Source organism: Ahaetulla prasina, chromosome 6 (assembly GCF_028640845.1).
Source record: "Ahaetulla prasina isolate Xishuangbanna chromosome 6, ASM2864084v1, whole genome shotgun sequence".
In the NCBI taxonomy this organism is placed as follows: Eukaryota; Metazoa; Chordata; class Lepidosauria; order Squamata; family Colubridae; genus Ahaetulla; species Ahaetulla prasina.
In genome coordinates, this window is record NC_080544.1 from 8253690 (window position 1) to 8267565 (window position 13876).

The 13876-nt window shown below is 42.2% G+C and overlaps 1 protein-coding gene across 1 annotated transcript in view; it reads left to right on the plus strand.

Annotated features, from left to right (window-relative positions):
* Positions 1-13004, plus strand: part of NOLC1 (nucleolar and coiled-body phosphoprotein 1) — a 39686-nt gene extending 26682 nt beyond the window's left edge. Inside the window, exons 9-14 of the mRNA XM_058188851.1 lie at positions 2561-2650; positions 3192-3311; positions 5730-6230; positions 11155-11261; positions 12298-12378; positions 12606-13004. Of these exons, the coding sequence (XP_058044834.1) occupies positions 2561-2650; positions 3192-3311; positions 5730-6230; positions 11155-11261; positions 12298-12378; positions 12606-12764 (1058 nt within the window). The 3' untranslated portion in view covers positions 12765-13004. The remainder of the gene's footprint in view (positions 1-2560; positions 2651-3191; positions 3312-5729; positions 6231-11154; positions 11262-12297; positions 12379-12605) is intronic.
* Positions 13005-13876: the final 872 nt, after the last annotated feature.

The following is a 13876-nucleotide window of genomic DNA, read 5'->3' on the forward strand; positions in this document are numbered from 1 at the left end:
CAATAACCTGACGCCACAAATCGGGATTGACCATCCCCCAAACCCCGCCACTCTCAAAGTGGATCCCAGGCGCTGCCACTTTCTCACTGGCCTGCATCGCCCCACATCTCCGTTCTGGAAATGTCAGCCCCCTTTTCTGCCACTTCTCCAACCTGCATTTTGTTCCTCCTTCATATATTTTTTTCTACAAAAATCATACTGTAGCTACCATATCCTCAGCTGTTTAGGAGGAAAACATGTGTGCTCTGGATTTTGAGTCAGAAAAGCGAGGGGGGGGAGGAATTTCAAAGTTTTTCTGTTTGCCATCCAAAGCGGATGCCGAGGCCAACCCTGCGGGAAGCAATCTGCTCCTCCACACAAAACCTCAAGGGCTTTGCAGAACCATCAGGGAAGGGGAGCCTGGCCTTCCTCACCCAGCTCCAGGAGGCCTAGTTTTTCTGGAGCTTGGCATCCAGAAAAACTGGGGTCTGCAACCTTACTCAAAGAGCCATTTGGACCCATTTCCCACAGAAAACAAAACACTGGGAGCCACAAAACCTGGGTGGGCGTGACCAACTTGATGTCACTCACTCCCACCCAGTCACATGATCCACCCAGCCATGCCTACCATGTTCTGTTACTCCTGGTATTTTCTATGGGAACCAGCGCTCTCTCTCTCTCTCTCTCTCTCTCTCGCTCTCGCTCTCGCTCTTTCGTTCTCCCCCTCTCCCTCCCTCTCTCTTTCTCCCTCATCTCCTTCTCCCTCTCTTTCTCTCTCTCATCTCTCTCTCTCAGATCTCCCTCTCTCTATCCTTATCTCTCTCTTCCTCTCTCTCTCTCTCTCATCTCCCTCTCTCTTCCTCCGTCTCTCTCCCTCCCTCCCTCATCTCTCTTTCTCCCTCTCTCTCATATCTCATCTCTCTCCCTCTCTCATTTGTTTCTGTCTTTTTTCCCCCTCTCTTATTCTTTCCCTCCATCATTTTCTCATCTCTGTCTCTCTTCTTTCTTTCCTCCCTGCCTCCTCCTTCCTTCCTTTGTTAAATAAATAAATACTGCTTTCGGAGTTCTACTAGTTGCGTTCCTGAAGCAACAGGAACCAGATAGTACCAACTCTGTCAGATCTCAAATGAAGGAAAGAAATCATAGAGAGAGGTGATCCTCTTTGCCCCTCACTTCCACTTGTGGCTGGCTCTGCTTCTCTTTTTCTCCCCTTTTCTCTCATCTCTCTCTCATGCGCATGTGTTCCCAAGCAGGATCCCCTCCTGAGCCAGGATCATGGTGGGGACGGTGACTCCTTCCACTGCCGACACCGTGTAGTGATTTGAGTAGCAGGCTGCGCAGCGCTGCAGAGCCCACACTGCACAGGGGGCAGCCCAGGCTGCGCAGTATCCTTTGTGGGGAGCTCAGCGCCAGCCGCGGTCCCCTTCATGTCAGCTCAGGAAGGAGGGGAATGGGTAGGAGTAGCTGCCGCCGCCGGTGCAGTGAGGGAAGAGCTCTGGCTCCCCCCTGCGCAGCCCAGGCTGCTCCCTGCGCTAGAAGGGCTTCAGCTGCACGGCTCTGCAGAGAGGCTTGTGCCTTCTCGGGGCAGAGAGCATGTCGCACGACCAGGTTGGCAGTGAGCCACAGGAGAGGGGTCAAAGAGCCGCACGCATCCGTTCCATACGAAGGAGGAACACAACACCGGTTGGAGAAGCGGCAGAAAAGGGGGCTGCCATTTCTAGAATGGAGACGTGGAGCGATGCAGGCTGGTGAGAAAGTGGGGACCAGCTATCGTTGCACAGTGGAAGGAAGGGAGCAAGCGAGAGACAGAGAGAATGATCCAATCCAACCTCTGTGTGTGTGTGTGTGCCTCCTGCTCGATTGTGGCTGAGCAAGCCGAAGAAGTGGGCTGGCAGCCATGTGGGCTCCTGCTGGACAGTACTGCTGTTGCTGCTGTTGCTGTTGCGAGGCAGGTGTTGGGGCATGGGTGGGCTGGCTGCGGGGGTCTTGAGGTGCAAGTGTGTGGGGCGCCTCCAACCGCCCTCACCTCACCTTGTGGCCGCTGCACCCGTGTACCGCTTGGCCTCCTGCTTGGTTAAAATGTTGGGGCACCGGCTTGGCTGCGAGGGTCCTAAGGTGCACGGGTGCGAGGCACGTGGGCCAGCTCCACCCCCTTCACCACCTGCCTTACCTGACCTTGTGGTGGCCGCACCAGTGTGTTGAGCAACAAGGCGGTGGGATGGAGTGGGCGGGTCTTAACTAGGGCTTATTTTGGAGGTGGGGCTTATATTAGGCACAGACATGGAAAATCAAGCTAGGTCTTATTTTCCGGGAAACACTGTACGTTATGTTCATAAAAAGGTACTTTGCATTAACAACACATAATCCCTAAATGTTATAGCATAAATAGTGCAGATAGTCCTTATTCAATTTATAAAAAGTATTTGCAATTATTTTCGCTGAAGACAACTTTAGTTTTAGGTTGCAGTTGTACCTGTAGATTTCGCTACATGATCCCACCTTGAGAGCATTATCTGTGAACTCTTATTATCTTGGAATTGTCACAGGGAATATAATGAAACCTTTATATTTTTTTCTCTAGCTGAAGGGTCTGTGATTAAAAAAGCATTTGCCCCCAAATCTCTTCCTGTTTCTATCCAAAAAGGAGATACTTCTTCAGAGAGTGATTCAGGTTAGTACCCTGTCATATAATATGTGATCTCTCTATTAGAGAGTTGTATAGTGTTGTATAAGGGGACGCGGTGGCTCAGGGGCTAGAACATTGAGCTTCTTGATCGAAAGGTCGGCAGCTCGGTGGTTCGAATCCCTAGTGCTGCTGTGTAATGGGGTGAGCTCCCGTGACTTGTCCCAGCTTCTGCCAACCTAGCAGTTTCGAAAGTACGTAAAAATGCAAGTAGAAAAAATAGGGACCACCTTTGGTGGGAAGGGAACAGCGTTCTGTGCGCCTTTGGCGTTGAGTCATGCCGGCCACATGACCACGGAGACGTCTTCGGACAGCGCTGGCTCTTCGGCTTTGAAACGGAGATGAGCACCGCCCCCTAGAGTCAGGAACAACTAGCATATATGTGCGAGGGGAACCTTTACCTTTACATAGTGTTGATAGTTATAAGCAACCAAGTACAAAATGCTGTCAGTACTATATAATCTTCCAACATTTTTGAGGTAAAATTAAATATGCCAGTATAAATGAAAGCTACGTGTGTTTTATTTAGATTCTAGTTCTGAAGAAGAAAAGAAAGTTTTGGTCAAATGCTCTGCCAAAGCCGTTTTAGCAAATGGTGGTACTAAATCAGTTCCATCCAAGGAAGCGAGCAGCTCCTCTGATACTTCAGGTACTGTGGATAACATGGTAAATCAATTGTTTTCCATTTTAATATCTTGTATTCTTTCATTGTAGAGCAGGAATTTTGCTCAGTCTTCAGTTACTTACAGACAGTAACCCAACATAAAAAATCTATAATTAATATTTTTCTTGCATTGCATGCTTACAGTAGCAAAATTTAAATTTAAAATACACCATAAGTAAGTAATAAAGGATTATGAATTGTTAAAACAAGCTACTTAGGCGGAGGTTTGTCTTCCGAGTTTGCTGCTTAGCTCTCAGATATTTCATTACCAAACTAGGTAACATCTTCAGTGGGGTTTGGGGTGAATTGATTTGTTTGTTTATATAGATCCTGGGTGATCAGTCCATCTTGTTGAATCTCAAGGCTGATTCTGGTCTTGTGACTTCTGACTGGTTGCTGTGAGGCCTGAAATTTAACTGGTGAGGGTGGTTGATTCTGTCGTTGGTTGGTGGTTTGGATGGTCCACTTGCTTATTATTTTATACGCTGGTTCTAAGTTAGTGTGTGTGTTGATGGACCCGTTGGTAGAATACCAGGCTTTGAAAAGCTCGTGTGCTTGATGGGTTTTGGTGTGGCCGATGACTTCAGCTTTGTCCCAGTCAAACAGGTATTGTTTGTTGTCGATGTGACTGGTGATCAGGGACTTTGCATTTGACAGCCTACTGGTTGGTGGTGGTCATGGATTCTGGATTTTAACTGTCGTCCTGCCTGCCCCATGTAGAACTGGTTACGATTCTTGCAACTGATTCTGTATATTAGGTTGGTGCTGTCTTCCTTCCGTGTACTGTCTTTGACCTTTGTAAGTTTCTTTCTGAGTGTAAACGTGGGTTTGTGGGCTGTTGTTATTCCTAGGGGTTGCAGTAGCCTGGCAGCCATTTCTGATGTTCCTTTGATGTATGGCAGGACCTGTTTCTGTGCTGTGCTTCTCTGTGTGGCTTTCCGGGGTTTGGATATTATGCACCACAGTATAAAATTCCTGGGGTAGCCATTGCAGAGAAAAATGTTGAAGAAGTATTTCTCCTCTGCTTTTCTTGGGGATTTGGTGCTGCAATGTGTTCTGGCTGTCTTGAAGAGGTCTGGACACAGGGTTTTTTTTGTGTGTGTGCTGGGAGTGGTTGAGACCTGTTGTGTCCCTTTCTCTGGATGTTGGGGATAGTCTGATTTCTTCCTGCATCTCATGATCGAGGTTGTTGGTTTTTAGTATGGATTCTAGGTTAGCAAGAAGTCAACCAGGTGCACTTTTTTGTAGTTGATATTGGGTTTTTAGTATGGATTCTAGGTTAGCAAGAAGTCAACCAGGTGCACTTTTTTGTAGTTGATATTTGGTGTTGTGGTCCGTCAGCAGCCTGTGGACCTGACAACGGAATCGGACAGCGATGAGGCTGAGATGAGGCCAGGAAGTGAGGTGCAGACTCCAGACTCCAGAGCCTCCAGAGACTGACAGTAGTGAGGCAGAGGAACAGGAGGAGCCTGTTCCTAATGCACACATGAGAAGAGCTGCCAGAAGGCAAGAGCAGCTCAAGCAGAGAGGACAACTCGGGAGTAGGGCCAAGTGATGATTGGCCCCTCCCATAAGGTTTAAAACAGACCAGCAACGGTGTTTCAGCTTTGCCGGAAAACAACATTGGTAGCTGCCTCTTCTGCTTCATCTATGTCTTTGTTTTTGTGGCTTCTGGACGTTTTCCAGGAAGGGCTTTTGGCAGTTTGCCTAATTGGACCAAGGTTTGCGAGAGAACTGAGGAATTTGTGTTGGGAGGAATTTGTTTTAATTTGAGTTGAGTGATGCTGGGAATGAAGTAATTCTCAGCTGTTCGAATAAAGTTTGTTTTTTCACAGACTGAGATTATTACTACCTACTTGGGCCTGGGTCACAACATTTGGTAACAAAACTTCCAGAAGCCAAGCAGCAAGCTCAGAAGACAAACCTCTGCCTAAATCTACAACCTGAGCTACGATTATTCTCTGCAATTTCTAACAAGCTACTTAATTGCTCTCAAAAATAATTTCTACTGTCCTGAAGCCAAAAAAATCAAATACCGGCTTTCCTTTTGAAAGGTAGAAAGGACGGAATTTGGCTTTTAAGGTCAAAGCATCCATGGTATTTCTTGGGGCTTTCATACTCCAAATAATATTTAGGAATTAGTCAAAGATAATTCCTAAATTATCCTACATTCTTGTAAACATCCTCTTTTCTAGACTCCCTCACCTAAAAAAAGTATCAGCTACTATGCTTGATTTTCTCCATGTTCAAAATTCTGAGATTGTACTTTTGATAATATCAGTGTATTGTTCCGAATTGGTACTTTCTTCCATGTTAAAAAAAAATAATCTAAACTTTAAAAATAGCGAGAATAAGTTGCAGTGCAATCGGATTAGTTTTTCTATTGCTGTTTTTCCTTCCTAGATTCTGATAGTTCTGACAGTATTCCTGAGAAATTTGCAGTTAGGACAGGCATAAAGAAAGTGAAGAAACCACTTGGAGTGCTGGCAAAGAAAGTAGAAAGTAGCCTTGAAGCTAAAAAAGTTCATAAGATAAAAGGCACAAAGGCTGTCAAATCGGCACCCAAATCCAGCCCCCCTGTCTCTAAACCAAAGAGTTCTGAGTCGAGCAGCTCAAGTAGTGAAGAAGAGACTCGGCTGTCCCAGAAAGCAGCTAGCAAACTCTCAGTGGGTAGCAAGCCAGCCCCAGCTGAGATCAGGACCTCTTCTGAGAATTCCACGGATGAGTTTAAAATATCTGAAAAAGCAGAAAGAAAGAAGGGACAAAATAAGTGCAAAACAGCCAAAAAAGTGCTAAAAACCTCAGCCAACTTTGTGGGCAAAACTTCTGCATCAAAGACTCCAACATCCGAAGTATTGAATTCCGCAAACAGTAGCAGTTCTGAAGAAGAGGCCACAAAGGAAGGTTAGTAATTTTTCATGAGGGAAATATTAAATAGAATGGAGCTAGTTTGAAAATAACACCCAATCAAATATAATAAGATAAAGGAAAAATGTGATGGAATGTGCACGTAGTGGGTTAAAAGGTTTAGTTTGTCAAGATTCTGCTTGTTAGGAGTAAGTAATTGAAGGTTTGCAGTCATTTGGATCTTGCTGTGTCACCTTCGGGCTTGGTTCTGATAACCATATTTAATAGGATAGGTCAGGGGTCGGCAATCTTAAACACTCAAAGAGCCACTTGGACCTGTTTCCTACAGGACAAAAACACACTGGGAGCCACAAAACCTGGGAGGGCGTGGCCAACTCGATGTCACTCACCCCCACCCAGTCACATGACCATGTAGCCACGCCTACCCAGTCACAAAACTATTCTCTATGTCTCTCTCCCTCTCTCTTCCCCCTCTTTGTCGCTTTCCCTCGGTATCTCTGTATTTCTCCCTCTTCCCCCTCTCTGTGTATTATTGTATGTGTCTCTATGTCTCTCTCTCTCTCTCTGTATGTGTGTGTGTGTGTGTGTGTCTCCCCGCTTCCTTTGGGTGACCATCCTCCTCCCCCCCCTCCTCTCGTAACTCTGGCCGGCTGTGGCTGAGCTGGGAGCATTCGCACGCACAAGGAGACTCCAGGCTGAAGTGGCAGGAAGCGAAGGCTGCCTTACGTGCAAATGTGGCGCAAAGGCAGGTACAGGGCAGCTTCCCTCCTGCACTCTCCAGCGACCCTCTTCCCCCTCCTCCTCCTCTCAGGATGCCCGGGACAGCTGTGGCTGAGTCGGGAGCGTGTGCACGAGCGGGGAGACCTTCCTCAAGCAAAGCTCAGGAAAGGCATGCACGGGACGGGCAGTGGCTCACTTATGGAGAGTCTCTTCATGTGTGCGCACACTCCCAGCTCAGCCATAGCAGGCCAGGGGGGTATGAGAGTGTGAGGGGGAGGAAAGTGCAGGAGCGAAGCTGCCCTATACCTGCCTTCACACCATGTTTACATGTAAGGCAGCCATCGCGCCTGCACATGGTTTTTTTTGTGGAAGAGCCACACTCAAGGGACCAAAGGGCCGCATGTGGCTCGCGAGCTGCGGTTTGCTGACCCCTGGGATAGGTGAACATCATCCCTGTCTGCCAAGAAAGACTTTTTAGTGGCTCCCAGCATGCCACAGAATCATTTTAATCATAGCTTAATCATACTTTGGCTTAGACAGCATCAAGTTATAAACCACACTGGATTATTTTGTTTCTTGATGGCCTCCTTCATCTCGGTTAGGGTTATTTTATTGTTTATCGTTTTCCTAGTTTCTTCTGGTATTTTCTAAATATTGCTTAATACTTTCTTCTGGGATATCCTCTTGGCTATATACTTTTTAAAAGAAATTTTGAATAATACTTTTTCTCCCCTCTGATCGGTAATGAAGGTTCCCATTCTCATCTTGTAATTGTTGTATTAATTTTTCCATTCTCTCTTTCTTCAGTTTATGTGACAGGCATCTCCCTGGTTTATTTGCATTTTCAAAAAAGTTTTGTTTTGTTATTTTAAGATTTTGTGCCATTTCTTCTTGTAATGTTAAATTGATTTTATATTTCACTAAGTCTCTTTCTTCTTTAATTTTATTATTCTGTGGTTCTTTTTGCAATGCACCTTGCAATTCTTGAATTTTTTCCTGAAGTATCTTTTGTTGTTTTTTCTTCTACTTATTTCTCCTCGCCACATAAGCTATTGTTAAACCCCGAATATACGCTTTAGTTCTATCCCATAGGTTTTGTAGTGTTGTTTGTTCTTTCCAATTGTCGGTAAAGAAAAATCCAAGTTCTTTTTCCATAATTTGCACATATGGTTTTTCTTTTAGAATCCTCTGTCCATCTTGCTTTTTTCCTTTGTCCCTCCCATTTTACTATGAATGGATTATGGTCGGCCCATGTGTTCGGCCGTACCTCTATGTCTTCAGTGTCACCAATCAATTCCGGGTTCATCTACACCATATCGATTCTCGACCAAGAATTGTGAGGATTACAGAAAAAGATATATTGTTTCTTCTTTGGATTTACTTCTCTCCATGCATCTCATAGGTTTAGCTCTTTTATCATTTTTGAGAAAGTATTTGGTAGTTGTCTTGTCTTCTTCTTGTTTGTTTGGTTTTGTTTTGTTTTTTGCTCATGTAGTCCCTCTTATTGTCCACTATTACATTGAAATCATCTATTAGGCACACATTATCCCATTCTAACTCTATTATTTTCTGATGCAATTTGCGATAAAATTTCTTCTAATTAGTGTTTGGAGCATATATTACTGTTAGCAGCATTCACTTTTGGTTTGTTGTTATTTCTATCACCAGAATGCTTCCTTCTTCATCTTCGTATATTTGTCTCGGGTTTAGCCATTCTTTTATGTATACTTCTATACCTCTTAACTTTTTTGATGCCAACACCAGATGAAGTTTTTCTAACTTAGGGAATTCTAGGATACTGCCATTTTTTTGTTTTTTGTTTTTCTTAATATGAACCTCCTACAAGCAGATGATATCCATGTTTTGTCTTTGGAGTTTTATCAGTGTTTGTTTCCGTTTGGCCGCAGAATTCATACCATTGATGTTCTAGCTTCCACTATCTTTATTTTATTTTCTGATCATTTCTGGCTATCGTCTCCGGCATTGTACCAATTTTATCATCTAATTTCTTCTTTCACCTCACTCATCTCACTCTTTATTTCTTCATGATTTTTCGTTAATTGTTTCTTGTGTCTTCATCATTGTTTCTTGAATCAGCATCAGCATCGACTGCACATTCTGTAGGTTCAATGTGGAGGCTGATTTCTCACTGCCCAATAAATATATTTTCCACTGAGCGCTGTCCCAATGGGGAGACTATCGCTGAAGTTGGTTTTTTTCCCTATTTTCGTGAATGTCGTCATACTCGTCATTTTTAGAGTTTTAAAAAAGTGTTTCCACAATACCATATATTAACTAGCTTTATTTAGCTTCTTTCCACTCTCTTTAATCTGTCACAAATGTAACTTCTTGTTATAAGTCAATTACCCTTTGCTGTCAATAGTAATAATAAAAATGTACTAGCCTAAATATATAAGTAGAAATTGAGATAAATAGAAATAATTTAAATTTTAAAGTACCCTACAATCATTTACTATAAATATTATGAATTTTTAAGTATCATAAAAAGTCAGAAATTTAAATATATCTAAAATATATCTATACAGTTAAATTAATAACTAAACAATTATTTAGTTTATAATTAATAATTAATAGTTAAATTCATATATTTCTGCACGATCAGTTAGATCAGTTAATTACAATTCAGTTATAAATGTTTAACATATATTTAGAATTTCCTTAAATTGATTCTTTATATTGCCTATATATAAATATAAATATATGAAGTTCCTCATCTAATCCTATATATACTATTATATATACATAAATATAAAAGCAGAATCGCGTAAAAAAATCTAAAATATGTATCAGATAATATATAGATATAAATATAAGTATAAATATCAGATATATATATGTCCACTATTCACTTATGTTTGTTAGTAAAGATAGTCCATTTTTTATTTATATCTTGTTTATGTAAAGGTCTCTTCTGAGATTCTTGGTATATGCAGTCACAACAGTAAAGGTCCACCACTATTAACACCATTTTTCCAATATTACTGTCTCTTTAAATAGCTCTCTCTTTAATTCCAATACGTCTCCCTTCTATTTCACCCTATCCCTGTTAGTTCTCCAGGCAGAGTTCTTTTTCCAAACCACGTACTTTTTCACAATTCCGATCCAAATTTATCATCAATCATTAAACATTTCAAAGGGTGCCCCTTCGAATCTTTTCATACATACTGCCAGCTTTGGAAGCCACACTAGGCTGAAGGCTTCCATATGCTGCCACAATTCTCTGTGGGAAAGGAGGGGAGGAAGGTGGTAGCGCAAGGGTGGTAGTGCAACGTTTTTTTTCCTGCCGGTCAAGGTCAGTCTGGGTTCGCATCTGGAGAAGGAGTAGCTGGAGTGATGTTTCGACATGGGACGGTTGGGGATTGGAGCATGTGACCGGCAGAGGGGTCATGAGGGTGGAGATTTTGGGGTTTGAATTACTGAGGGACGAACCGGAATCCCCACTTTCGGTTTTCACCCAACTGTGCCGGTTTACCTATGCTAGTAAAAGAACTTTGAAAGATGTTGGCTTCGGAGTCTTTTCTGCAGGAGGGGTTTTCTGGAACGTTGACATATACCTTCCATGTGATCTGTCCTTTTCAATATCGTTCACTATCTTGTCTCTGCTCCCACTGCTAAATCACCGCTTTCCCACCATCTAGGAGACTCACTCATCCACTGATATAATTTGTATTACTCAAAGTCACTGAGTGTCTTTCCAGTATCAATCTCCTTTTCATCCCTTCTCCCTGATACGTTATGCTGTTTTAACTCTTTTCTCTTCCTACTCCATTCGAACAGTCAGGTCATCATGCCTCCAGATCTGCCATGAAGGACGATTTCTTTTGCGTCTGATCTGAGGGCATCCTCTTGTTATAGCAGGAGATCGCCCCTTTCTCTGCCAACTCCAAGGTTTCCCCTCTACACCGTTGCTCCCTCCGAGATCCAGTTTCACCCTGAGGGTCTCAAAAATGTGAAAATTCGGGCAAACTAAATGGAGCCCCGTTTGTTTGCTCTGTGCTGGTGCGACGTCACCACCGGAAGTCTGGATTATTTTGCTTAGCATGTTGTACATATCCAGACATCGGGTGAATCAGTTCCTGCTGATTAGTGATATTTTAAATAACTATTTCATACCTGAATTTATAGCACAAATGAAACTCGCTCTTGCACCACAAGCTGTATATTGATTAGACTGCTACTTACTTTTGTGGAAGCTTACTATTCTTGTAAAATGTAACAGGCTTATCGGGAAAAAAGCGGAAAAGGAAAGATGAGCAAGAGTTGGAGACCCCAGACATCAAGAAGATGAAAGCCAGAAGTCCTCATACATTCCCAAAATCAAAGCGGGTGAGGATTGAGAAAAAGGATTTTATGATTTTATTTATTTCACTTTATTTATTAAATGTATTGGCTGTCTGTCTTATCACAGGGTAACTCTTTCCTTCATAACTGCAAAAGCTGAATTTGAATTGTGTTTTACAAGGTTTTTTGAAAGAAGGTATTATGGAATGGTGATGGGTGACCTTATATCTCTGGTCCTATTGTTTGGTGACTCTGAAAACAATTTCGCAACTAGAAAAGCTCTTAAGTTGCCATTTTGAAGGTTTCGGTCGGAAATCAGATATATCACGGGCAAGTAATCCTCAAGTTACAATTGCAGCTGGAATGGGATTGCTGTCGCTAAGCAATGAGGCTGTGAAGTATGATCTCATGTGCCATCATTTAATGATGCCTCGCAGACCCAGTTGTCACAATCCAAAATGTGTGAATCATTAAGTGGAGAGAACAAGGTAATGAATAGGGGTACTGGGGGAAGGGAAATGTATAGCGCATAGAGTGGATGTGATCACAAGCAGGCCGAGAAAAGAAGGCACTGGGTTGCATGCATTCTTCCATCCAAATAAGAGAGGCTCAGAAAAGTAGGTGTGGAATGAGTGCAATTGAAAGAGGGTGCAGGGCACATGAGTATATGTGTGGGAGAGATTTCAGAGGAGCCCAGTAAAGCAGGTCCATGCAGATGTACAATGGCAAGTTAGCCAGGGGAAAAGGGTCTGGTTTGTGTGCAAGTGAAGTGGGGGAAGGAGGGCACAGCTGCATGTGTATAGTAAAAACCGGTCAGGCACTTGGCCCAATGTCTTCGAAATTTCCTTGCTGGTTTCCCATTAACTTTGCCTTTACTTAGAGGAAACCGGCAGGGAAGGGCACCGATTGTGGTCATGTGACCATAGGATGCCACAATTGATCGTAAGCGCAAGATGCTTTTGTTCATGTGGCCCTGGGGATGCTGAAATGACAAGAACGTGGAGGACTAGTCAGAAGTCCCTTTTGTTTAGCACCTGGAATGATCACATCATGACTATTTGTATCTTTTTTTCTTCTGCAGCAATCCAGTCCTTTTCGCAGGATAAGAACAGAAGAAATAGAAATTGATATGCGAGTAGCTAACAATTCCTTTGATGCCAAGGTAGGGATAGGCATTTTTCATGCAGTAATCTCTACAAAATAGAGACTACCTGGATAAACGATAACACAATTGCACTATTTGCTATTTATGTATGTGTTTGTTTGTTTATATATTTATTGCAACCTACACTCATAGACTCTGGACAGTTTACAATGCAGTGATAAAAACCATTTTATGCTTTATGTTTTGTGGCTTTTAACGATCATCAATTGTTTCATCTTTCCCAGAAAGGAGCTGTAGGTGACTGGGGTGCAAAAGCAAATGATGTCCTGAAATTTACGAAAGGTAAATCCTTCCGACATGAGAAGACAAAGAAGAAAAGGGGAAGTTATTGTGGTGGTACTATCTCTACACAGATAAACTCCATCAAATTTGAAAGTGACTAAACTTCTACCATATTGGGAACGGGATCCCAATTAAATAAGGAAATGTCATGGATATCTCTTCTATAACCTGTCGTCTTAATTTCTGATGGGAGGATGGTTGCCAGTTTTCTATGTGATAATGTGACTCTTAATGGAGGCATGAGATTGAGTCCTCTGGATTTCTCAGAAGTTTCTAACTTTGCATCATTTTATGTTACAGCCCACTTGATAATGTGATAAATAAACATACCTTATTTCTAATTCTTACTCTTCCTCTGATGCTCATATATATGTATCTTGCCATTTGATGATGCATATTGTTGACTTTGTATATAATGTATATTTATATACTTTGTATATAAATATACAAATAGAATGAGACTATTGCCTTACACAATGTAAGCCGCCCTGAGTCTTCGGAGAAGGGCGGGATATAAATGTAAATAAATAAATAAATAAATAAATAAATTGTGTCCTTAAATTTTAAATTCCTCCTGGAAATACAACCAACTGTTCTTCATTAAGAATAGTTTCTAAACCCTAGTATATCTCATTAAGCATGGTTCTTGCCTCTGCTTTCCCAAACTCATTGAAGTTAGAGAGTTCAATAGAGAAAAATCTAAAAGAATTGTCAAGATTTGACTTTTATATTATGTTTGGAAGGTCAGAAATCTTATTTAAATATAGATCTATAATATATTTTCATTAGATTTAAAAATGATTGTGATCAGCTCAGTATAGCATACTTAACGCCTATTGTCAGGCACAAGCAACCAGATCCATTTGTGAAAGGTTCAAATCCACCTCTTTATTGCATTCTACCTATATTACAAGAATCTTCCCCACTCCGCTTGCCTTGCCTGGGGAATGAACAGATAAGGTCCCATGGAACTTGGGATGGAGTTAGGCTAATGGCTTTTCTGGGTGCGTAAGGACTGAAGTCTAGTTCCCCATTTGACTCCTCCTCTTCAGCTGGCTGAAAGTTTCCCAATATTTATGTTTACAAAGGCAAATGGATAAGATAATATGACTATACAATGTAATATTAGGCCCTCACTACATGTAAAATACAATGAGCATCCCTTATAAAGTTACTACTATTCATTTACATACGTATGCCTAATTATGCATAT